This window comes from Gobio gobio (genome assembly GCF_949357685.1).
Source record: "Gobio gobio genome assembly, chromosome: 19".
Classification (NCBI taxonomy): domain Eukaryota; kingdom Metazoa; phylum Chordata; class Actinopteri; order Cypriniformes; family Gobionidae; genus Gobio; species Gobio gobio.
The window spans coordinates 43,801,751-43,828,608 of record NC_137112.1 but is presented as its reverse complement, the minus strand read 5'-3'; the positions used below and the strand labels follow the sequence as shown (position 1 = coordinate 43,828,608).

Here is a 26,858-nt window from a genome sequence, read left to right as displayed (position 1 = left end):
TCTGCCCACTTTTCCAGCATTTTTTGAAAATTGCCAGTGGGTGGAGTTAAGCTCTGAGCAGGGGTTTAGTTACCCTTTAAATGGAAATGAGCGTCCAGAAGAGGGCGGAGCCTCTACAGCTCCTGCCTCGGATACTCTAGAAAGCAACTAACAAAACATCTGTATGGTTTTGATTATCATCTCTATCGCGCTCACGCTCATGTGACATTGCAGTTCTTCATCATCATGAAAGCATGCATGCGTTTTAAAGCCATATCAGTCTAAACTTCTGATATATGGTTTTATGAGTACACAAATCAGAAACACCCGCACAGAAAGCTGTCAGATGGTGAGTAATAAACTAAGTTCTCTTTCATATCTTAATGCACTTAAACTGTCAAATGCACTCAAGGTTATGTCAAAAACACAAAGTTCTTAACAGTCGGTTATGTCTGTGAATGTAAACGGCAAGTAAAGAAACCGCATGTATATATTAGATCTGTGTATTAAAGTAAAAGCAACGTAATATACAATACCTACTGCTATGTATGCTGTTAATACGAGACAAACAAGCAAAGAAAAACAGAAAATCACTCACTGCTCTTGACTGAATAACTTTAGTAGCTTTAATAAAAATACATTTCTTACTTGAATGCTGTTGTTAAATGCTCTGGCGAGGAGATAAACATGGCGGACTGTGTACAGCTCACTCAGGGCGGGGTCTATGCTAATAGGGTGGAGTCCATCAGCAGTCGTGGGCGGGGCTTGTGCAATGTGACGTCACATTGCTTATTCTGAGACAAAAAAACAGTAGTGGGTGGATTTTTACCATTATAGGATGCACTGCCGACGCACATTTATGTTCAAACATAAAAGTGATTTTTGGAAAATAGGTCCCCTTTAAAGCAGCTATAAGCAATTCACAGTTACCACCAGATGCTCACTATATACATTTTCCCTCAAATTCTGATCAAAAGCAGTTATGATATCATGTACCACCTAATCAAAATAACTTTTGTTAGCAAGTTAGTGCTATGCTGGTAGGCTAAACTGTTAGTTTGCTACTTGAAGGCTACCTAAAAACACAAATAACACAATAAAAAAGGAGATCATATACAGTTCAAGGCCCTTGCTATAGTGCTCCAATTCATATTCATATCCATCCAAACCTAATTCCCGATACAGGCAAGGAGTGGAAGGAATACTTTTTTCTCTTGGAGCTTTGGCCATTTAGATGTCAACATACATTCATTTCACTATGGCCCAAGTCCAAAAGTAACAGACTTTGTAGAAAACCTCACTGCAAATAACTTTGCAGGCCCTTTTTGTATTTATCTCTTCAAGATGGCATCCATCAGTCGGTCGCTCTTATCAGAGAGCCAGTATCCAGCCATGGCCGCCACTGCCCCCATAAAGATGGAGGTGAACACCATGTCCCCTTTAGCCGCCAACGTGGCCAATGCGCACAGCACAACGCCGAAGAACATCTGCTGCAGAACCTCGAACTCATCCTCTTGAATGTCATCAAAAAGACCCTTTTCTGCAGAATCTGAGAAAAGATACCAGAAGACCTCAGTGAATTTAGAAACATACAAAAACATTACAAAAAAAAAGCGGTTTAAATTACATAAAATAACAGTTGGTGAAAAAAGAGAATATAGATATCAATATATGAACATCACTTCAGAAGATTTGTGAGAATCTGATGAATTATGCACTGTAAGTGGAAAGTGCACAGGAAAATGTATGAATGAAGTAACTAAAATTCAGTTTAATGTTTTATTTAAATATGTTCTTTATAATATATTTTATAAATATATTTCCAGTAACACTTTAACATAAGTTCATTTCAATTGTTAACATCTGTTAACAATGAACAATATTTGTACAGCACTTAGTTCATGCTAATTTCAACATTTACTAATAACATTATTAAAATCAGAAGTTGTATTAACTAACTTCAACAAAAGTTAATAAATGCTGTAAAAAATATATATTGTTCATATTTTGTTCATGTTAACTAATGCATTAAAGGTGGGGTAGTTAAGAATGATCTAAAACACTTTTGTCCAAATTTGTTTAAACTTTCTTTATATGTCAATACATAATTAAAATGTAAGTACTCTAGAAAAGAGAGTATAAAAATCGAGTGACTCTAGACTTTTTAATCTGCAATAAACACCGCTCATTATTTTTGTTCGGGCTGAAACAAGTGATTGGCTTGGGCGACTGTCACTCTCTCTCGCTACCATGGCTACCACCGCTTTTGCTCCAGGATCTGCCCACATGCGCACCCCAGTGTTGCCAAGCCGGGCTACTTCAAACACTGTTGCCGCGGGCTGTTTTTCATGTCCGCGGGTTGAAGCGACCCCAATTATGTGATATTTTGCATCAGGATTTGGGAATTTTAGCAGGCAGCCCTACCAAAAAGACACATATTTTACCCCGCAAATGCGATTTTTACCGGAGAAACACGATTGGGCTTGTTTTGGGCTAGTTTTGAGTAGCAATTGGGCGGATTTTGTTGTGAAAACCTGACAACCCTGGCGCACCCGTTTGATTTGAGGAGTTCAAGAGGCTGTATTTCTGCTGGACAGGTAATCTTTCATTTTGATTATAAATTTTTTTGGTTTATGTTTTCATGTATTATGTATCTCACTAGCACACGTAGCTGCCTAATATAGCTAACATAACATTACTTAGCATAAAGTTACAATGTTATACACTTAGCGAACCATTAGTAGAGATGATAAATACTCAATATGCTTAGCTCAAGTTGATCGCTGTCGTGTTGAATTTCGCAAATGTAACTTTAGATAACAAAATGCATGTGTAAAAGCTAGTACACCGCATCCAGGAACTTTTTTTAGAACTAAGTTAGCTTTAGCTACTACCCTCTGTCTAAACTCTTTTACCATGTTCACCGTGAACTTTACCTGCACGTTTATTTCGGCCCTTGGTTTGTTTTTATATACTCTACCAACGTTTACTGATGTTTTTATCTTGTATCTGTGTGTGTCGTAGACACTGTGTTGTGTGTGTATTTTAAACTTTATTATAGCTTGATAGTGAGTACTAAAATACATCTTATTTGTTTATATTCATAATGATAAAGTTAGATTTTTTATTACATGTGATTCTGACATGATGTCACTACATGCACTTCTTCTCCGCTCGCCTCAGGTAAATAATGCGTCTTCCAGCTGAGCTGATCGTGGTCGGCGTAGCGCGTTCATGTGTTTTGGGGGCGTGGCTTTGGAAAGAGCCCAGAAGGGAGAAGGTGGAGTGAATGGAAATAATGAGCTGTCTTTAAAACAGTCTTGAGAGGTCTACAGACACTCAATTTTTATACTTTCTTTTTCAGAGTACTTACATTTTAATTATGTATTGATATATAAAGAAAGTTTAAACAAATTTGGAACAAAAGTTTAACCAAATCTTACCTACCCTACCTTTAACTAATGTTAATAAATTATAAAGTTTCACTTTCGTTTAATAGCATGTTGGCTCCCAAGACAATAAAGTTGTGTGTAGTACAGGTTTAGCAACTCGTGAACACAAGCATGAATTATTTCTCTAATATTATGTAACAAGCACAATACACTGAGTTACATGAAACTGCAACTTCAGTCTTTTGGGGCAGATCCAATTCAGCGTTTGAAGTACACAGCAGGATTTTATAGTTCAATAAAACTAAAACCATAACAAAAATTCTAATTACTTAAAATATAAATAATAATAGGCTAATAAATGCATTGCAATTTGTCTTTATTGTTAACTTTCTTGCTGGAAAATAATGCTTCTTATAGCCACAAGATGGTACCATTTCATGCAGAAAAACTCATTTGTGTCATTAAGGAAGAGATTCACTCTCTGCTCATATATTTTTCAAGCTTGATATAACAGTAGCAAATGGCCAAACCGAAACGATAATATATTTTAACATTATATGACATTATATTATGTCAATCAAGACGATTATAAGGAAGATTATTCAGCCAAAAGCAGATCTACCATGGGATTTATAAAAGGAAAAAGACCTAAAAAGTACTTAGAAGTTCAACTTTATTTAAAAATCTTTTTTTTTTTTTTTACTATTACATTTACAACAATGTTTGCAGAATTCAGCCGACAATAATCTCAAATGTGAAACTTTTGTGGACCTGATTCTTTCACAGTGTTGTTCTCAAATTACCTAAAAAATGTACATTACTTAAAATAAAATAAAATATTAAAAGCCTTAAACCTTTGTCCTTGTCATTTACTTTACTTGATGTACTAAAATAGCTAAAACTGAAATAAAAATCAATAAATAACTATATGTATGTGACCCTGGACCACAAAACCAGTCATAAGGGTCTTTTTTTTTCCTTTTTTTTTTTGAGATTTAGACATCATCTGAATAAATAAGCTTTTGTTAGGATAGGACAATATTTGGCCTGAGATACAACTATTTGAAAATTTGGAATCTGAGGGTGCAAGAAAATCTAAATATTGAGAAAATCACCTTTAAAGTTGTCCAAATGAAGTCTTTAGCAATGCATATTACTACTAATAATACATTTTTGATATATTTACGGTAGGAAATCTACAAAATATCTTCATGGAACATGATCTTTACTTAATATCCCAATGATTTTTGGCATAAAAGAAAAATGGATCATTTTGACCCATACAATGTATTGTTGGCTATTGCCACAAATATACCCGTGCGACTTATGACAGGTTTTGTGGTCCAGAGTCACATTTATAATTTCTAAAACCAAAAAACTCAAATTTAATTTAAAACAAAAATAGAATTATTAAAAAAAAAAATTCAAAATATGAATACATCTATAAGTATCTATTAGTATCTTGAAACTAAAATAGCATGGATTCACAGACTCGGCTCAGAGATTACGAGCCTCATTTATAAAATGTTGCATAGAAACATCCTACATTTGATCTTACGATCGATTCTCATATATGCGTACATGTGATTCAGAGAAGGAACGTGCGCACAAAAAATGTGCCTACGCCTCTCTTCCAGATGTGAAATCTATGAATCACAAATGATCTTGAAATTGTGAGCAGCTGAATGGTTTCAGATCTCCACCTTGCAACCACCGGCAAATTAATGTCATAAACATATTACAATAAAAGAGCACAGTCACCGTCCAAATCCTTTACTTGCTTAGATTTCAAAATACCTGCAACTCTCTGCCACCAGAAAAAGTGTTTTTGTATTTTAGTGTACACACACTCTACGTTCAAATCTGTGTGTATGCATGTTTTCTAAATGAGGCCCATCTCTGTTATTTGATATTATGTGAGTATATGAGTCTCAAATGATGTTTCCAGTTCACCTGTGGTCTGGCTCCTCTCACAGGTTTGGCCGGTGCGTGTGTAGCCGGCTGCGCACTGACAGTGAAAAGACCCCTCTGTATTCACACAGAAGACATTGACACCAGGACAAGCCAACACCTCCTCGCCACACTCGTCTATATCTGCAGGAGAAACAAAATACAGCTGTCATTTCTCAAACACAGACCATATCACTATAATGCTTACTGAACAATGAGATGGACAGAAACAGCTAGACAATTAGAACAAATAGACAATTAAGAAATTATATTATTGCAAAATACTAAATAATAATAAATGTATTGTTTGTTTTTTTATTGTTAACTTTCTTGCTGGAAATGCTTCTTATAGCCACAAGATGGTACCATTTCATGCAGAAGAACGTCTCGGTTACGGTAACCCTCGTTCCCTGAGGAGGGAACGGAGACGTAACGTTAGTGACTAACGAATGGGGGTTTCGCTTAGAAGCCTATCATCTTCGAGCTTAGACAAAACGCCCAATGGCGTGCCAATGCCATGGGGCATGCGGAATTTGCATACGTAACTCCGCCTCACCGCGTGAGTATATAAGGAAGTACGTGGCAATATCGCATTATGTTACCTGCTTGAGGAGCCAAGACTGAACTCCTGCGTTCCAGGTAGCACAGCTGAAGTGGCAACGGGACGTTACGTCTCCGTTCCCTCCTCAGGGAACGAGGGTTACATCCGTAACCGAGACGTTCCCTTTCGTTCAGTCACTACGACGTAACGTTAGTGACTAACGAATGGGGGTCCCAATATAATCCTGCCACTCAGCTGTCTTCCAGCGCCCTGCGTAAGTGTGAGTACCCTGTCGTAAGACTAATACGGACGAAGGACTCCCACTTAACACAGGAATACCAAGGTACACTGGGAAGCATATCCCAGTGAGGGAATGCCAAGATGCCTACCCGTGGGGAGGACTTAAGAGACACATATGAGCCGGTAGGGGCTGCATATGGAAGATCTCTAGGGTACCAGCCGAAGGTGGATTTTTAACCCTAGGGGTGGCGGGGACACGCCAAGGGAAGAAACCCGCTCACTGCGGAGGCTTACGGTGAAATACACATGTGGGGGTCGCCGGAGGGGAACCATGCACATGGGGCACCTGGCCGGACATGAGGGTCTGGGCTCGAAAGGGCAGACTGAACTGATGTCGGCGACGACAGTGCTGGAGGAGCTCAGGGCTCTCGGGGAGCTCACCTGAGGAAAAAAATCGCACGTATCCAGTCCGTGGAGTGGAATGGCGAGCAAGCGAAGACACCTGAGCCTGGTCCATTACCGGCCCCTCGGGGGGGCGAGTACATAGTCGGACACTGGCTCCACTCGGAGATTGTAGAATCTGGCGAATGTGTTGGGTGTCGCCCAGCCTGCAGCTCTGCAGATGTCTGCTAGCGAGGCGCCATGCGCTAAAGCCCAAGAGGAGGCCACACTCCTAGTGGAGTGTGCCCTCGCACCAAGGGGACATGGGCGACCTTGCTGCTGGTAAGCCAAAACAATGGTGTCCACTATCCAGTGAGACAGCCTTTGCTTTGAGAGAGCACTTCCCTTCCGCTCTATAACAGACAAAGAGCTGGTCTGAGGTCCTGAAACACTGCGTCATGTCTATGTAGGCGCGGAGGGCGCGTACTGGACAGAGCAATGCCAAGGCTGGGTCTGCCTCCTCCAAAGGCAGCGCTTGCAGGTTCACCACCTGGTCCTTAAACGGAGTGGTGGGAACCTTGGGCACATATCCAGGCCGGGGTCTCAGGATCACGTGAGAGTTGGCCGGCCCGAACTCCAGGCACGCTTCGTCAACCGAAAATGCCTGCAGGTCCCCGACCCTCTTAACGGAGGCAAATGCGGTCAGCAGAGCCGTCTTCATAGACAGGAACTTAATATCAACCGACCGCAAAGGCTCAAAGGGAGGTCTCTGCAGAGCACTTAACACTACTGCGAGGTCCCAAGAGGGTACGAGAGGAGAGCGAGGAGGATTCAGTCTCCTCGCTCCCCTCAGGAACCTGATGACCAGGTCGTGCTGACTTACCTTCTTGTTCTCCAAGAGATCGTGGTGGGCAGATATTGCAGCCACATATACCTTGAGGGTGGAGGGAGACAGCCTTCGCTCCAGCCCCTCTTGGAGAAATTCAAGCACGGACCCGATCGGGCATTTCCAGGGGTCTTCTTGGCGGGAAGAGCACCAGGTGACGAAGAGGTTCCACTTCAATGCATAGGCATGCCGAGTGGACTCTGCCCTAGCGGAAGTGATGGTGGCGACCACCGTAGGTGGTAGGCCACTCAAACCTGCCGCGTCCCGTCTAGGAGCCACACGTGGAGGCTCCAGAGGTCGGGACGCGGGTGCCATAGGGTGCCCCATCTCTGAGTAAGGAGGTCCGGTCTCAGAGGAATAGGCCAGGGAGGGGCTGTCGCAAGGAGTATGAGTTCGGGGAACCAGGTCCGGCCGTGCCAGTACGGGGCGACCAAAAGGACCTGCTCCTTGTCCTCCCTGATCTTGCACAGGAGCTGTGCGAGTAGGCTCACTGGGGGGAACGCATATTTGCGTAGGCCCCGCGGCAAGCTGTGCGCCAGTGCATCCGTGCCGAGCGTACCCTCGGTCAGGGAATAGTACAGGCTGCAGTGGGAAGAGTCGTGGGAGGCAAACAGATCTACCTGTGCGTCGCCGAACTGTTCCCAAATCAGCTGAACCGTCTGGGGATAAAGTCTCCATTCTCCCGGGAGAGGCTGAAACCGCGAGAGCTCGTCGGCTGCGTGGTTCAGGACTCCCGGAATATGGACAGCACGAAGGGACCTCAGGCACTTCTGACTCCATAGGATGAGATGGCGGGCGAGTTGAGACATACGGCGGGAGCGTAGACCACCCTGGTGGTTGATGTACGCTACTACGGCCGTGTTGTCTGACCGGACAAGCACATGTTGACCCTTCAGCAGCGCTCGGAAGCGGTGCAGGGCGAACCGTACTGCCAGCAACTCGAGGCAATTGACATGCAGGAGGCGCTGGGGTCCTGTCCAGGAGCCCGCGGCTGCTTGTCCATTGCACATGGCACCCCAGCCCATGGCAGAGGCATCCGTCGATACGACAACATGCCTGGATACTCGTTCTAAGGGCACACCGGCCCGTAGAAAACTGAGGTTCGACCACGGGGTGAGCGTCTGTAAGCAGGCCCGAGTCACTTGGACCCGGAGCATGCCAGACTGCCATGCCCATCTCGGGACTCGATCGCGAAGCCAGTGCTGAAGCGGTCTCATATGAAGCAATCCGAGGGGCGTTACCGCGGCTGCAGATGCCATATGCCCCAGGAGCCTCTGAAATAGTTTCAGTGGAACCGCACTCTTGCTCTCGATTTGACGGAGGCAAGACAGCAGACTGTCTTGTGTGACAGTCTTGTGTGACAGTCTTGTCTTGACTGACTGTGCGCGCTCGCTCGTAAGCTGCGCGCACATGGCGACCGAGTCGATCTCCATACCGAGAAAAGAGATCCTCTGCACGGGGCAAAGTTTGCTCTTTTCCCAGTTGACCCGAAGGCCCAGACGGGCTAAGTGGTGGAGAACCAGATCTCTGTGTCCGCACACCTGCTCTCGAGAGTGGCCTAGTATGAGCCAGTCATCGAGGTAGTTCAGGATGCGAACCCTGTGCTGCCGAAGGGGCGCAAGGGCTGCCTCGGCAATCTTCGTGAAGACGCGAGGGGACAGAGATAGCCCGAATGGGAGAACTGCGTACTGATATGCCTGCCCCTCGAAAGCAAACCGTAGGAACGGTCTGTGTCGAGGAAGGATGGAGACATGGAAGTAGGCGTCCTTCAGGTCGATCGCTGCAAACCAATCGAGAGGACGAACGCATTCAAAAAGGCGTTTCGCAGTCAACATCCTGAACGGAAGCCGGTGAAGGAATCGGTTCAAGATGCGAAGGTCCAGGATTGGTCGTAACCCACCGGTTTTCTTGGGTACAATGAAGTAGGGGCTGTAGAACCCCGACTTCATCTCGGCCGGAGGGACAGGCTCGATCGCACCCTTCGCCAGCAGAGTGGCAATCTCCGCACGCATGACGGGGGCATGGGCCCCGGTCACAGTATAGTGGACTCCCCTGTAACGGGGAGGAGCCTGCGCGAACTGAATCGCGTAGCCGAGCCTGACGGTCCGCGCAACCCAGCGGGACAGCCCCGGAAGCTGAAGCCACGCTTCCAGAGACTGCACCAACGGGGTCATGCGGACGGCAGACGTACCCCGGGTGGGGCAGCGAGGCAGCGTTACCGGCCCGGACAGGGGAGGCTGTTGGGCGTCCCGGGGTCAGGGCACGGTTAACGGCTGCGCCCTGACAGAGGAGACCAGGGAAGGACTCGCGTTCCACTGGGGTCTGCTCTGCCAGGGGGCTGGCGACAGAGAGGGAGAGGCTGTCACCGATCTCTGGGGGCTCAGGGATGGGGTTGTCAGTTCTTTCTTTAACCACATTAGGGTGCTGCTGACCCGGGGGCCAGCAGCTGAACAAAAGATTCTCCCCCGGCCCTCCACCGGGGGAAGGAGCGGCCCTGCCGCCGTCTCCTGGAAAGAACTGCCCATCCCTGAGCCGTCCGCATCAGGAGCGCCGCTTAGCCTGGCGTTTCTTCGCGGGCTGCGGGGCTGGAGCGGACTGGGACGCCTTCCTGCGGCTGCCTCTGCGCGGCCCGGGTGGAGGCTGCTGCTTGGGTGGCGCAGAGGTAGAGGGAGCCGCAGGAGGGCGCCCTCGGTGGCGAGCGGGCTGAGGCACCTGCGCGGGCGGTGGGGTGGAGGCAGCAGCTGACCGCCGGGGCAGGATATATTTTATAGCCTCAGTCTGCTTCTGAGCGGCCGAGAACTGTTGGGCGAAGCTCTCAACTGCTCCGCCGAATAGCCGATCCTGGGATATGGGGGCGTTGAGGAAACGGGTTTGCTCAGCGTCACGCATATCGGCCAGGGTGAGCCATAGGTCTCGCTCCTGGACCACATTTGTGGACATCACCTGACCCAGGGAGCGTGCGGTCACCTTCGTCGCCCGGAGAGCGAGGTCGGTGGCGGCACGCAACTCATTGCTGAGTCCTGGGTCAGCCCCCCCCTCGTGCATATCACACAGCAACTTGGCTTGGTAAGCCTGAAGAGTTGCCATGGTATGCAAAGAAGCAGCGGCCTGCCCCGCAGCTCTATAGGACTTCACCACCAGAGATGACGAAAACCTACAGGCTTTGGAGGGGTGCTTTGGGTCACCACGCCAGGACGAAGCGCTCTGAGGACACAGTTGCATCGCAACAGAGCGTTCGACTGGGGGGACCCCAGTGTACCCTTGAGCCGCGGCTCCATCGAGGGAGGTGAAGGCGGAAGAGTTCGCCAAACGTTCGCGGGAAGACAACGGGGACTTCCAGGAACGCGCGATCTCTTCATGCACCTCGGGAAAGAAAGGATTTGGAGGAGCGGTCGGACGGGTGTCCGAGCGCGCCGCCCCCAAAAACCAATCGTCCAACCGCGAACGCTCAGGCTGAGGCGGAGGGTTCCACTCCAGCCCAAGCGCTGCGGCTGCCCGAGACAGCATGGCTGTCAATTCTGGGTCCGACTCGGGCAATGCTGGCGCACCCGAGGGTGGCAGCACAGCCGAATCATCATCCTCAGATGACTTCAGCCCACCTTGTGATGCGGCGATAGACATCTCCTCATCCTCCGCCGTGCCAAACGCCACAGTCGGGACAGCAGGAGCCGGCCCCGATGTAGACGCTTGAGCACGGGCCGGGTCAGGTGCATGAGAGGGGGGTGTGGGCCGAGGAACTAGCGTCGGAGCTGGTCACCAGCCAAAGTGCCGCCTCCAGAGGAGACCGCAGATTGGGGGGTGACAGAGGGGACTCTAATTCCGGCATCAGCACGGAATTCACGGAGTCTTGATCGTAGCACCGAGATGGCCAGGTTCCTGCAGAGAGAACATGAGTCATCCACGAGCGCTGCCTGAGCGTGCTGAAAGCCCAAACACGTCACGCAGCGCTCGTGCCCGTCGAAAGAAAAAAGAGATCTACCGCACCCAGAAGTGCACGGACGAAACATCCTGAAAAGGACGTGTCACGTGCAAGCTCTTTTTGTGAGAGGAAACTTTGCAGTCGATGCGGAAGCGCCCAGGGAAACACACACCAGCTGTCAGGCGGACCACTGCACAGATCAGCAGGCAGGAAGTATGCGATCACTGGAACGCGCCGTCACACCAACACCGACTGGAAAGCTGCTCGTCTCGAAGAAGCTGACAGAGTCTCAGAAGGCTGTAGGAGTGAAGAGGTAGGTACTCTTGGCTCCGAAAGCAGAAACATAATGCGATATTGCCACGTACTTCCTTATATACTCACGGGGTGAGGCGGAGTTACGTATGCAAATTCCGCATGCCCCATGGCATTGGCACGCCATTGGGCGTTTTCTCTAAGCTCGAAGATGATAGGCTTCTAAGCGAAACCCCCATTCGTTAGTCACTAACGTTACGTCGTAGTGACTGAACGAAAGGGAACTCATTTGTGTCATTAACGAAGAGATTCATAGACTGGGTAAACCCAGCCTGATCTGCCAGCGTGTGGTCTAATTGGTTGAAGGACTATCCAATTGCGTACAGAGTCATTTAAATTATGCCCGAGATAACGCCTCTTGTGCAGTAGAAAATACAGACTCCCCAGTCCAATGTTCAATCTTAAATTGAGCTTGGTCTGCTTATAGCCAGACAAAGAGATTCATTCTCTGTTCATACATTTTTCAAGCTTGACATAACAGTAGCAAACCGAAACTGGTGTATGTGAAATTATTCATATTCAAATGTATTCTTTTGATTACTGTCTTTTATTTATTCCATGTTATGAATCTTATTAATCTATTCTTTATGAATTCTAGTCATTGGTAGCTATGTAATCATTTAATAATTCCTTATGTTGCATTATTACATGATATTGATAATCATTTATATATTTTCTACTATATGCTCTGATACATTTCCAAATGTAAGATCTTTGGTGTCTCTTCTGTGCTGTGAGATCAAGTGGGTGTATTTTCCATCAGAATGAATTACGTGATGTATCTTTGTATCAAAATATGTTTCCATCTCTGCAGATGCAAGATCTGCAATAAAAGGTCAAACCAACACCTCGCATATCTATTTTCATCTTTATTTGACATTTGACCCATCACGCCGACCTAGCTGTTACACCAACTGTGAAATAATGGATAAATCTGTTTGAACTTTTCTTATAAACTAAAACATAAATTTGGGAGGATGTAAGTTTCCTGTATATACTGTACATATTTGTTGCTCTTATTTTGCTCTTCACTTCTGCTTCTTCTTTTCTACCTCTCCTTTCATTCAGTAAATCTACAATAGTCTGGATTTTATATCTTTTTTTGCTATTACAATTTTGGTATTTACTTAATTTGTTGTCTTTATCATTTTAAATATTTACTTAATAAATGTGTTATTCCTCATTCAAATTTGATCTTTGACATAGTCATTGCTTATATGCCTGGATCTTATTGCATCAGAAACTATATATGTCAATCAAGATTATAAAGAACATCTTTACATTATTCAGCCAAACAAAGCAGATCTACCATGGGATTTATAAAAGGAAAAAGACATAGAAAGTTTATTCAAACTTCTGTTATTTTAATTCTTACATTTACAACGTTTGCCCAAAATATTAGATGACAAGAATCTCAAATGCAAAACTTTTGTGGACCTGATTCTTTCTCAGGTTTGTTCTCAAATAAGAAAATACAAAAACGGAACTTCCTTTTCTTTGCAGCCTTCAGCATTTTAGACTCATTCCAGAAGTGAACATCATGCATTCTCTGACTGTACCAAGAAGCTTCTGTTCTGTTCTTCCGTTCAAAGCTTCTGTGAACAGATTCTTTGTTGTACAGTCAGAGAATGCATGATATTCACTTCTGGAATGAGTCTAAAATGCTGCAGGCTGTAGAGAAAAGTTACATTTGTATTTGAGAACAAACCTGAAGTATCACACCAGTTCCATTTGTTTACGGAATATTGCAGTATTTATTATAAATGATTTATCCATGCACATCATAATTTGTTTTAATGTGCCCTTGTAATCTTTAATCAAAATGACTTCCCTTCCCTCTAGCAGTGGCATCTCGGCTGCGTCCGAAATCGCACACTTCCCTACTATAAAAACAGGCGAAAAACAGTGTGTGACAAAAGAAGTATGTCCGAATTCACAGTACTCATAAAAGAGTAGTACTCTGATGACCTACTACTTCCTCCTGTGTGCATATGATGGACACTTTACTTTCCCATGAGGCCATGGGAAAGGACACAACTGACACTGGTAGGTCACATGATAATGACAACATGATGAATGTACGTCCGGATTACATTCATACTACAAACATTCATACATTATAGAACATAATTTTTAGCGCTCGCAAAGTAGGCCTACTTTGCTACTTTAAAATATGTACCTAAGTAGGCCTATGCGATTTCAGATGCAGCAATTTTCTCTTCTCTGATGACATGTTTAGTGGCGTGAGGTGGGGCAACCTGTCACTCACATGAGGTCAACCAATAGAGTGGTACAGGTATGACGTCACTTTGTAGGCTAACTGGCAGTTAGGATCACGCTGGTTCCGTCGAGAAAAACCCAATAGGATTTTCTCATAGGCTTTTGGATTAATGCTAAAAACAAGCTCTATGATCAACACAAGTTTATGATACTTGCATGTTTTGGCCATCAAGATAATTATCACAGATGAACACAACTTTTATGAATTTTGTAGCATAAATGCAGTTGCCAGAAGTAAAAAGCTTAAGGTAGGCTATAAACGGACTACACCACGGGCCCACGATTACAACGCCACCTTCACTAAGTTTCCCACAACTCTGTTCCAGTGTTTATCTAAAAACATTTTCCCAGAAAGTTTGAGTTAGAATAGTTTAAGAGCACAATTATGAGCATAATGAGGCTGTAAAAGCGGACTGAGTTTACCTTTTCGACGTGATGGCGGTTAATCTCCTCGACAGCCTCTGTCATCCCATTTAGCCACTTGTTAGCAACCGCTTTTTTCAAGACACGTAACAGCTTCAAAAAATCACAAGTAATACTGATGTATTTTATGTTGTAAAACTTGCAATAAAAGTGAACAGACCTTACTTCATCCATTTAACCAAAACCCATTGATTTCGGGACGAGGGAACTGGAAGTGCTAAAATGCTAACTCACTTCTGCGTTTTGGCCTACAAAGTGATGTCATACCTGCACTACTCTCCAGTAAACCACAACCATCCAATCCATGATTCCCCATGGACAAAATCAAGTCCCACCCTACATTTGTTCTTGCTCAAGAAGCCGTTTCACTCAGATTTACAGGAAAGAAAAAATGATTGCGAGTTTAACATGATTTCCCATTTTTACAGTTCTATTTTTGCATGCTTTAGGGCCGCCAACTCTCCATGTAAACTACATCATCATGCAAAGGTGAAGTATAAGAAGTCTAATTCTTTTGTGGAGAATATTCTTCGAGACTAGCTTTAAAGTAAGGTAACAAGATTTCTGAATTGAAACCAGGGAAATTTCCTATTTGAGAGGTCAAAATATCACTAAAATCTAATTTGTTAGTATCAATTAATTAAAAAACAGGGACAATACAATGTGAATGTTTTTGTTGTTGTTGTTGTGGGCTCCCTATATTATTATTAACATTAATAATTATTATGATTTAGTTTGATTATTAGAATTTTTGGTCTGGATTTAATACAATTCAATGCATAAAATTGCAAAAATAAAACAATTTAACAAATATTTTAACATTTTATAATTGTATTTAATATTTTAATTTTCACAAGTTTATACTATATAAATTACTTTTTTTACTTCAAATGTTTTGTTACGTTTGTGCTTGAAAATAACTCTTACTATCATTAATTGGTCTTGTTATTTTGCATTTTAGGCTTATTTTAAGCAGAAAGTATGTGTATTCTGCACATGTATTTGTTGCAAGTGTAACGTTAATTGTTTAGGTTTATTAGAGTTCAGAAGGCAGCCATATTGCGCCAGAACGCCCACCACACACCAGCTTATTGTTGGAGAGGAGACAGAGTGATTAAGCAAATCGTATATATATATTTATATGGAAATGAATAGGAGGCCATGATGGACAGGGGCCAATGGGCAAATTTGGCCAGGATGCCGGGGTTACACCCCTACTCTTTATCGAAGGACATCCTGGGATTTTTTATGACCACAGAGAGTCAGGACCTCGGTTTAACGTCTCATCCGAAGGACAGATACTTTATACTTCAAAGACTGAAAAACGACACTAGTTATATGGACTACAACTCACCTATGCATCTAATGCCAGATGATCTGAAACCAGGAGCACATTTCTTACAGCGGGCAGCTCCTCCACCCATACAGCCAACACAGGCCTTATCACATCCTGAGGAAATAATATATGCAACGGCATATATATATATATTATATATATAACTATATTTCATACCACAAATCAGAAAAGGAAAACTGTGTTATCAAGTGCTGTGTTACTCTGGTTGATCCATGTGTGTTAATGATAAAATACCCCTGAGGGTAAATCCCACTGACCTTTGCATTCATAAGAGCCATGTGTGTTCAAGCAGTACGTGTTGTCGGGACACCGATCCAGATCAGTACCACATTCATCATTATCTGTCAATGTAAAAGAAGTGAACCTCAGAATGGAATAGAGCATGAGGTGAATCAAGCGTACACTCTGTTGATCATCTTACCCACGCACAGGTTGTCATGCAGGATGAATCCAGTGTGGCACTGAAGACATTGGTCTTTCTCTGGCCCTCCACATGCTTTACAGTGCTCTGAGCAGTTCTGACCCAGAATGAGGTGAAAAAGGGCCACGCAGAGCACAGCAGACAGGAAGAACATCCGTGAGGGGGACATCACTCTCCACGCATTAGTGCAACCCTCCGGATGAGTGCTTTAAACTCCCACTTTCCGCAAAGTTTAAGCTGGTACGGAGCTGGTGTGTTCAAATTAAAACTCCTTGTGACATCTGATGATTTAAAAAATAGGAATTTGTTTGAGGACAAAAAAAGTTCATTTAATTTACAAAATCCAAAAAGAACTTTTAACAATTTTAAGGTGTGCTCTTTTATCTGAGGCAGCTTAATTATTATATTATTCAAAGAGTGTTTGAGGTGTAAAAACTTTATGTTAAATAAATCAGTTATTTCAGTTGTGATAATTATTTAAAATTTTGGTTTTAGTTTAGGGTCCAATTCTGACTATGAACTAGTTGCTTATTAGCATGCATATTACTAGCATATTGGCTGTTTATTAGTACGTATTAATGCCTTATTCTGCATGACCATATTCGACATCCCTTAAACAACAACATTACTAACTATTAATAAGCAGTAAATTAGTTTATAGAGGAAAAAGTTGTAGTTAAAGCTGCACTATGTAACTTTTCCGTCCGCTCGAGGTTGCCTATTCAAAACAAAGGTGTAGTTTGATGACGCCAAGTTTGAGCGCAGAATCGCAGGGACCAGAGCTGGACTGTGGCTAAAATTCGGCCCTGGACAAACCCAGACCATCCGGCCCATGAGTTCCCCCGTGAATGTTTTTGAGTACATAAATAAAACTAGGACAGGGACAAATAATGATGGAAATTATTGAATTTACTGCAAATGCAGTTAAAAAAATTAATATTGCACTTTTATCACACAGAAATACACTTGACAGTAAAGAACTGATTTTGAGCTAGGATGCATTAAAGTGAATGTTTGACTTACTCTCTTCTGTGAAACACAAAATAATATATTTTAAAGAATGTTGGCAACCAAATCATTTTGGTTTGGCTACTGTTGAATATTGTATGGACAAAAAAAAAAAAAACAGACTCAAATGATTTGCTTATATGTTACACAGAAAACAATCATTCAGAGTTGAAATGTCATTAGGGTGAGTAAATGATCACATTTTGGGTTGAACTACCCCTTTAAAAACAATAATCACTGATATATATATTTCACGAGGCTCTCATTAAAATTATATATATATAAATTTAATTAGAACTATTAAAAAGTTCATAAAACATTTAAAGAGAAAAAAGCTTTGTCCTTAATTAATGGGATCCAGGCTTTAAAGCTGTTCCCTTTCATTCGGTCACTACGACGTACGTCGGTATTACCGACGAATTGGGATCACTTTAGAGAGCCCCTATCAGCTTCGAGATTTAGAGAACAGGCCAATGGGCCATTGGCGTGCGAGATTTGCATCTCGCGCTCCGCCCCGTGCCGCGGGTATAAACAGGAAGCGAGAGCATCGCACTGACGTCATTCACTTCGGAGCCGAACAGCGTTGATGAAGCAAGCCTGCTTTTCTAAAAGAAAGCCTATCTGCAAGAGAGATGCTCCAGAGAACCAGAAGGACGCTCTGTGTTGGCGAAAAGGCACAATCAGCGCGACCGCATGTTCACCGCTGCATCAGCATAACAAACTGCTGTTCTCACAGCAACTGTCGGTTTGGTGAGGCCGTTTGTTTCAGTGAGTGCACCACAGTACTGCACTTACCACCTGTGTGTTGCCGCGGTCTTCCCTGGGTGCTTCAGCACTGTTTAAAGAGCGTTTCCTCACAAAAGAGCAACCCAGGTGCGACACTGCGTCTTTTTCAAGACGTCATTCCACTTGTGCGTTTCTGGATGCGGTTGTTTCCTGTCCTGACGGCCACGATCCCTCTCGCATAAACATGTTGAGACTGTGTTCGTGGGTGATCCATGTTCTCTCAGGGGAACGGGATCACGTCGATGCGCTGGTCATCTCACCTTCCACGTGAGGGTTTGAGTGTTTGAGTGTTCAGTGCGCCGTGTGCCGTCTGGGTGCCGGGTGACAGCGCGGGTTGCCACGGCAGCTCAGCGCGCGTCACTCGGCGCCTACGCATGTTGAGACTGTGTTTGTGGGTGGTCTATGCCCTCTAATGAGAGCAAAGCCACGTCGGCGCGCTGTTCGTCTTGCCTTTTTCATAAGGGCTTGAGTGTTCAGCGTGCCGTGTGCCGTCTCACGGCCACACCCACTGTCTCACATGTCTGCTGGTAGCTTACAGATGGGATTGCTGGTCCTTAAAAAAGGGACCTAGCGTTTCGTTTGGGGCTCTAGCAGAGGACAGATGTCAATCGCTGCATCGGAGAGAGGGCTGTTATGTGTTGAAAATGAAGATGATGCTGAGATTCCCACTATAATAGTGGGCGATCGTGCTGAATCCGATTCATACTCGACAGCCATGCTTTCACGGGTGGCTGAGGCATAGTGCAAAGCATAAATCGCCTTGCCTGCCCCTTGCCTTTCCCGGGTTGTGCGTTGGAAGGCTTTTGCATTGTGGAACTATTGGTGCCAAAATATGGAACACCAATAGGGCCATAATCTGTATAAAGTTTTCCTCTCTCTCACTACCCTCATCAGTGGGGTGGCAGTGCCACTGGCAGGCCACCTCCGCCCTGCTTAGGGCACGAGGGTAGTTCTCAGCCGAGGTTGAGCTGCGCACAGCGCCGGCCCTTGGCTAGACGATGTCCAGAAACACCATTGACCCGGATTTGGTTCGGAACTGTTCTTCCCCCGGAGGAGGGCCGGGTGAAAACCATTATTAATTCTGTTCCGCCACTGAGGTTAAAAACAGCCAGTGGTACCCAAATATATATATATATATATATATATATATATATATATATATATATATATATATATATATATATATATATATAAAAAAGAAGAACAGTTCCAATATCTCTGGGTCTCGGGAGTTCAGGAATGGCAGCGTGTGACGCTACAAGCCTCGCCGCCCTCATTCCCCTCCCCACAAGAGGGCGAGAATGGCAGTGTGTGACGCTACAAGGCTCGCCACCCTCATTCCCCTCTTCTCAGAGGTGTGTGGACGACAGTGCGCAACGCTATGCCTCGCCGCTCTTGTTCCCCGCTGAGGAAGGAGGTGAGGCAGACCGTGTGCAACGCCACAAAGCCTTGTCAGCCTCTGGTGCCTCTCCAAATCGCCAGCAGGGGTGCCGGCTGTGGGAACGCACTCAAGCGGCCTTCCCACACTCGCACACCCCCTCAGCGGATGCAGGTCGTGTGTCAGACCCAGACCCCTACACGGACCACTTCCATGTCGTCCTGGGGTCCCTGCATTCCGCCTCGCTGCCCAGCTGCGGGTACGTCTGTGGTACCGATGACCCCGCTTGTTTGGTCTCTGGGTCCTCCTGGCTAGTGCTCCCCAGCCCGTCTCGCTGGGTCATCTGTACCATCAGACTCGGCTTGCGATTCAGTTCACCCGGCGTCCGCCCAAGTTCGGGGGCGTTCACTTCACGTCTATTGCGTGGGTGGATGCCCCCGTGCTTCGTTCCCTCCACAGGATGCCGTTCAGAATGTTAATGCAGAAACGCATCTTCAGGTGCGTCCGTCCCCAGGATTGGTTTGCAGCGATCGACCTGAAGGACGCGTACTTTCATGTCTCGATTCTCCCGCGACACAGACCGTTTCTACGCTTTGCTTTCGACGGACGGGCATGTCAGTACAAAGTCCTGCCCTTCAGGCTGTCCCTGTCGCCCCGTGACTTCACGAAAGTCGCGGAGGCGGCCATTGCTCCCATGAGAGAGCGTGATGTTCGTCTCAACTATCTCGTCGACTGGCTGATTCTTGCCCAGTCGCGGGAGCAGTTGTGCGAACACAGGGACATGGTGCTTCGGCACCTCAGCCGGTTGGGTCTTCGGGTCAACTGGGGGAAGAGCAAACTCTGTCCTGTACAGAGGATCTCTTTTCTCGGGATGGAGATCGACTCGGTCGCCATGACAGCGCGCCTCACCGAGGAGTGCGTCCAGTCGGTGTTGAGCTGCTTGAATACGTTCAAACGCAGTACAGCGGTTCCACTGAAACAATTTCAGAGGCTCCTGGGGCATATGGCAGCAGCAGACGCAGTAACGCCGCTAGGGCTGCTCCATATGAGACCGCTTCAACACTGGCTACACGACCGAGTCCCGAGATGGGCGTGGCACAGTGGGTCCCTCCGTGTCCAAGTGACGCTGAGATGCCGCCAAACCTTCAGCCCGTGGTCGGACCCTTCATTTCTACGGGCAGGAGTGCCTCTAGAACAAGTGTCCAGGCATTCTGTTGTCTCCACGGATGCCTCATCCACGGGCTGGGGTGCCACGTACAACGGGCTTGCAGTATCGGGTCTGTGGACGGGGCCCTAACTGCAATGGCATATCAATTGCCTGGAGTTGCTGGCAGTTCGTCTTGCTCTCAGCCACCTCAAAGGGTCGCTCAAAGACAAGCACGTTCTGATCCGGACGGACAGCACTGCGGCCGTTGCGTACATCATCAAACAGGGTGGTCTACGCTCCCGCCGCATGTCCCAACTCGCCCGCCATCTCCTTCTGTGGAGTCCGAAGTATCTGAGGTCCCTTCGTGCCATCCACATTCCGGGCCCGCTCAATCACCTGTCACGGTTGCCCGTGCTGCCCGGGGAGTGGAGACTCCACCCCCAGGTGGTCCAGCTGATTTGGAGTTGCTTGGGGCCGCACAGATCGATCTGTTTGCCGCCCCGACACGACCCACTGCCAGTGGTACTATTCCCTGACCGGGTGAACCCTCGGCACGGATGCCCTGGCACACAGCTGGCCCCAGGGCCTACGCAAATATGCGCCCCCCCCCCCCCCCAGTGAGCCTTCTTGCACAGACACAGTGCAAGGTCAGGGAGGACGAGGAGCAGCTCCTCTTGGTAGCTCCGTACTGGCCCAACAGGACTTAGTTCCCGGAACTAGTGCTCCTCACGACAGCACCTCCTTGGCCCATTCCTCTGAGGAAGGACCTCCTGACTCAGAGACGCGGCACCCTGTGGCACCCGCGTCCGGACCTCTGGAAACTCCATGTCTGGTCCCTGGACGGGATGCGGAGGTTCTAGGTTACCTACCGCAAGCGGCAGTTGACACCATCACTTCCGCCAGAGCCCCCTCTACGAGACGGCTATATGCGTTGAAGTGGAACCTGTTCGTCAACTGGTGCTCTTCTCACCGAGAAGACCCCCGAAAGTGTTCGGTCAGATCTGTGCTCTCTTTCTTTTCTTCAAGACGGGTTGGAGCGAAAGCTGTCTCCCTCCACCCTCAAGGTGTATGTTGCCGCTATAGCCGCAATCTTGACCTGGTTAATGGTGAGTCCTTAGGCAAGCACGATCTGATTGTCAGGTTCCTGGGGGGGCGAGGAGATTAAATCCGCCCATGTCCTCCCTTTATACCCTCTTGGGACTTGACTCTGGTGCTGACCGCACTTCAGAGGGCGCCCTTTGAGCCTTTACAGTCAGCGGAGCTTAAGATTTTGTCTCTAAAGACATTACTCCTGATTGCATTGGCCTCAGTTAAGAGGGTAGGGGACCTGCAGGCATTTTCGGTCGACGAATCGTGCCTGGGATTCGGGCCAGGTGACTCTCAGGTAACCCTGAGACCCCGGCCTAGATATGTGCCAAGGTTCCCACTACTCCCTTCCGGGACCAAGTGGTGAGCCTGCAAGCGCTGCCTTCGGAGGAGGCAGACCCAGCCCTGGCTTTGTCCAGTTCGCGCCCTGTGCGTCTATGTTGACAGAACGCAAAGCTTAGGACCTCAGAGCAGCTCTTCGTCTGTTACGGAGGACAGCAGAAGGGAAAGGCTATCTCCAAGCTGAGGATGGCCCACTGGATAGTGGATGCCATCGTCTTGGCTTATGAAGCCCAAGACGTGCCCCGCCCGCTCAGGTTAAGATCCCACTCCACTAGGGGTGTTGCTTCTTCCTAGGCGCTGGCTCGTGGCGCCTCGCTGACAGATATTGTAGAGCTGCGGGCTGGGCGACACCTAACACGTTCGCTAGGTTTTATAGCCTACGTGTAGAACCGGTGGCTTCTCGTGTGCTCGCTTCCCATAGTCAGCTTCACTGAAGTGCCCGTTCTAAGTGTCGGCTTGCTGCGCCATTCCCTTCCCCATGGAACGGATACGTGCGCTTATTTTCTCCAGTCGAGTTCCCCAGGATTGGCGAACCCTGTTGAGTCCTCCGCACCCCTCGGCAGTCGGATGTGGCGGAGCGTCCGACGCCAGGTCTGGCACTTGTATGCATTGGTGGAACTTGTGTCGGACTGGGGTCCGTATGTCGTGACCCCTACGGCGGTCCCATACGTGTATTCTCCACGGTACAGCTCCCTACGGCGAGCTTGTGTCTTTCCCTTGGCAGAGTTCCTCTGCCGTCTCAGTTCGGTGTCGTCCCCCGTCTGTATAGGCCGGGGCCACCTCTGGGACTTCTGTATGTTGTGCTGCCCACGGCCAGCCCATACGTGTTCTCTCCACATGGTAACTCCCTCCGCGCATGATGTGGCTCCCGCAGCGTCCTTCGGGCACGCTTTCCCAGCGTTATCCAATAAGTCTGCTGAATGGGTCTTGCGGAACAGCAGTTTGACTCTCCCTGCGTGAATCTCCCCGCCCGCATCAGAACGGGGTCTGAGGGGCTCTCGCTGGGCGCTGGAAGTGGTAGTAACTGTGGCGTTTTCCATAGGGATCCCAATTCGTCGGTAATACCGACGTACGTCGTAGTGACCGACTGAAAGGGAACGTCTCGGTTACGTATGGTAACCCTCGTTCCCTGAAGGAGGGAACGGAGACGTACGTCCCGTCGCCACAGTTCCTTACCATCACTGCATGGCCGAGTCACTAGTTCGGCTCCTCAGTGAAAAACGTCAGTGCGTTGCTCTCGCTTCCTGTTTATGCAAATCTTGCACGCCAATGGCCCATTGGCCTGTTCTCTAAATCTCGAAGCTGATGGGGCTCTCTAAAGTGATCCCAATTCGTCGGTAATACCGACGTACGTCTCCGTTCCCTCCTTCAGGGAACGAGGGTTACCATACGTAACCGAGACGTTTTGTTTAATTACCTTTAATTAACCTAATGACATTTTATTTATAGTTTAACTGTAGTTTAATTTAACTGTAAGATCATGGTAGTCACAGGTAAAACCATGCTCTTCATTACCATTGGTTTCTAAAATAAATAAATAATAATAAACTATTGCATTTGTAATAAAAAATATAGTAAAAATATATAATAGAAAATATACGAAAAGGTACCAATGTACCTCGTCATGTATGTATATGGTCGCGGCTGTTTTCAGCTGATTCACCACAGAACCTGTAATGTTCCCATATCACACGACTGTATAAAACGAAACTCAGAGTCTAAGTGGCGTTCATCGCTTAATAGAACAGCAGAAACGCAGCGCACGTTTGTCAGCGGCAGCACTGTGCGGATATTCGCTTTTTGCAGTTTCCGATGCGTTCAAAAAGAAAAAGAAAAAAAAACAGCGCCTAATATAGAGGAGGGGAGGGGAGGTCTCTCTCGCTTTGATCTGTCAATTTAGAAGACAAACCAATGGGCTGCTGTCCCTGCATGATAAACCAGTCTGTGGCAAAAAAAAATGCGTCGGCCTACCGGGAAAATGCCCGGTATGCCAGATTACCAGTCAAGCCCTGCTTGGGACATGTGGTCTTCACCTCACAGCCGGTGGAAAAGCATCGCGATAGGACTCGGGCAGAAATCATGTTCATGGATGCGATTGTTAACGTTACTGAAGTATGAAGCAGAGCAGGATCGAGTGTTGTGGGATCTGAGCAAGGCCGCTAGATTGTTAATAAGATGAACGCAACACACGCCTCGTGAGCAGCGGGACTTTTATTATGACACCGTCGCTGACGCCACTTCCTCTTTTCCGGTCATGAGTATGAGGTAACGCAGCTCTGTTTATCATATTAGACACATCTGAGTGTCCTGAAAATTATGTTATGATGTTACTCCGTGCGTTCACTCGGCGGCTGCTATGACACCTGTTCACACTGTAGTGAGAGTAAAGCGTTTCTGCAAAAAAACGAGGGTAACCCAGTTATGACGCAATTGACAGACGACTCCCTCACACGTCCCGGTTCCTTGGTTAAAATAGCAATTTTCTCACGATTTACAAATAGTTGGAAACATTTGGGATATTGTAAGCACTCAACTGAACTAAATATATAACACTGGCCTAGTGGTTTTTGGATATTTTACTGCAAAAATGTTACATAGTGCACCTTTAATAGTGAGAATTGGACCCTAAACTAAAGTGTGAGACCTAAATTTTCTTTAAATTCAATAATAATTTAATCTTTATATTCAATAAATGCAATAAATGGCATTTATTAAAATTAAATTAAATGACATGGACATGTTATAATTTCAATAAATGTAAGTTTATTTTCAGACTGAGTTAGTTTAAATCTATTAGCCTAATTTGGTTTATTTATTAGTATTTGTCAAAACACAAAAATAAAATTCAATTTATATTAGTGCTTGACTTGTATTTTACCCAAAGTTTCTACATATTACATATTTGGAGTGTAACTATAAAGTTGTACAAAGTTTTGGTAACACTTTATTTTATGGTGACGTAGTTACAGGTTACTAAACTTACTATAATAATAACAACAGTATATCACGTATTATTACAAGTAAATCCTAAACCAAATCCGGTAACACTTTATTTTACAGTGTCCTTGTTACATATTATGTACTTACCACAGTAATAACAGTAAATTACGCATAATTACATGCAACAACCCTAAATCCAACATAACCCTATAGTAATACATGCAGTTAATTAATACAGCTCAGTACTTAAATATATAATTACACTGTAACAATAACAGTTTAACCCCAAATCCCAAATGTAACTCTATAGTACATACATATAGTATTAATTTTACTTAGTACTTATTTAAGTACAATGTAACTACATCACCTTAAAATAAAGCGTAACCAAAGTTTTGGTAACACTTTATTTTATTGTCCTTGTTACATGTACTTACCATAGTAATAAATAACAGTAAATGATGCATAATTGCATGCAACTAACCCTCAACCAAACCCTAATCCTACCATAACCATAATTAATATTACTAAGTACTTAAATATAATTACACTGTAACAATGACACCTTAAAATAAAGTGTAACCAAACTTTTTAATTTTGATATTTCTTTAGATTCGTAAAAATCGTAATCAGGAAAATTACAATTATTAGCTAGTGTAGCATGCTTTTGTAATGCGTTAAAACGAAACCAATGAGCAGAACGCAAACGTTAAATATAAGTTCAGCATGGAATTCGTATTTTAAATAGGTTACTCACAAACATGCGAGACTCGAGAGTGATGGCTGGGTTGTCCGTCCCAGATAGCAAAAAATATCGGCACGGCTTCTTTTTGCCGCCGGCCCTAAGCTGTCGGCTATAGGTGCGTCCCGCTGGCGGTGATGAAACGTTTGCCGCCGAATACGTCACTCCCATTTCTTGCGAGATGCCGCGGCCGACTAGCCGGCGGGCCGCCGGCTTCATTTTCTCTGGCGGTTGCCTCCGCCTAATGGACCGCGGCCGGCTGGCGGCAAGCCGCTGTGAAATACAAGGATTTCTACTCTCAAATTCGACCAGCCACGTTGGCTATGTTTGGCTTGTTGGGAAATAGAGTGGAACTGACAGCATTTTAACTAGTTCTCACATTTGAAGCGATTATAAAATCATAATAGCCTATATGTGAATTATATCAAATATTAGTTTTTTTTGCTCCAAAGCCATTAGGGTTTATAACAGATTCTTGACTCTTGATTCCATGATAAGGTTAGGTTTAGGAAATTACATTTAAATTTTCACTTGATTATTTGCATGTCGAGTGTGTTTAAACAGTGTTGGTCAATTTGACCCATAATGGATGTAGGCTAATACTTTTTTTTTTTTTAGCATAATAGGAGGGTTAAGAAAGTTTGAAAGTTCATTTTAGGATAACACTTATTTTTGTATTGGCCTTTTTTCTATTTCTTTTTGGACTGACTTTAAAATAGACATGACAAAAAATTAGAACTAACTTCATGACATTTTACTTTGTTTTCAAAACCCATATTTTTCTGAAAAACAAAAATATATTATTAATTATTTAGGAAAAATTCTACATTCATAAGACAAGAATAACTCAAAAGAAGCCCTCTAATATTACCTCTTATAAAGCTGATTTTTACAATATTTGAAACCCTCTCAAACATGAGGTCGCAAAACAAAAAGCTTACAAAAACAGAAACCTGAAAGCTTTTCAATTTCATGTGACTGCCTTAATATTATAAAGTATTTTCTATCTCAGAATTCTTATTTTTATTATTTATTTTATATACAGTGTTACATTTGTTGTTATTCTTTGTTCTACATATTCGGAACTGTACCACAATGCTTTATTATTTTTATTTTTCTCTCATTGTACTTTTTGTATTGTACTTGTCTATACATGTACTAATTTAAATAAAAATAAAATAAAAAAAAACAGAGAAGTACCTCCACCGGCCGAGAGGGGCAGTATACTTAAAAAAGACGGAAGACAAACCGGTAAAACATACAGATTTACCAACAGCGGCCGCTCATCACATGGTTTTAGTATTTGAAGAGAGGAGATCAGAAAATATCCTCGACTACGAGCGTTTAA

At 45.2% G+C, this 26,858-nt stretch overlaps 2 protein-coding genes across 3 annotated transcripts in view; one reads left to right on the top strand and one right to left on the bottom strand.

Annotated features, from left to right (window-relative positions):
• The window catches only part of LOC307142961 (uncharacterized protein), a 91,194-nt gene that overhangs the window by 61,523 nt on the left and 2,813 nt on the right, over positions 1-26,858 (top strand). Inside the window, exon 2 of the mRNA XM_079844185.1 lies at positions 25,570-26,858. Coding sequence (XP_079700311.1) covers positions 26,801-26,858 — 58 coding nt within the window. The 5' untranslated portion in view covers positions 25,570-26,800. The remainder of the gene's footprint in view (positions 1-25,569) is intronic.
• Positions 469-25,736, bottom strand: creld1a (cysteine-rich with EGF-like domains 1a). 2 transcript variants are annotated; one of them, XM_079844183.1, is made up of 6 exons: positions 25,526-25,736; positions 16,082-16,362; positions 15,918-16,001; positions 15,658-15,753; positions 5,325-5,465; positions 469-1,528 (listed from the first exon to the last, which is right to left on the bottom strand). In XM_079844183.1, exons 2-6 carry the CDS (start codon positions 16,248-16,250, stop codon positions 1,311-1,313), a joined length of 708 nt encoding a protein of 235 aa, XP_079700309.1. In that variant the 5' UTR covers positions 16,251-16,362; positions 25,526-25,736; the 3' UTR covers positions 469-1,310. The 2 variants fall into 2 exon arrangements, with proteins under 2 accessions (XP_079700309.1, XP_079700310.1); XM_079844184.1 differs by lacking the exon at positions 15,658-15,753 and having other exon boundaries at positions 475-1,528; positions 25,526-25,681.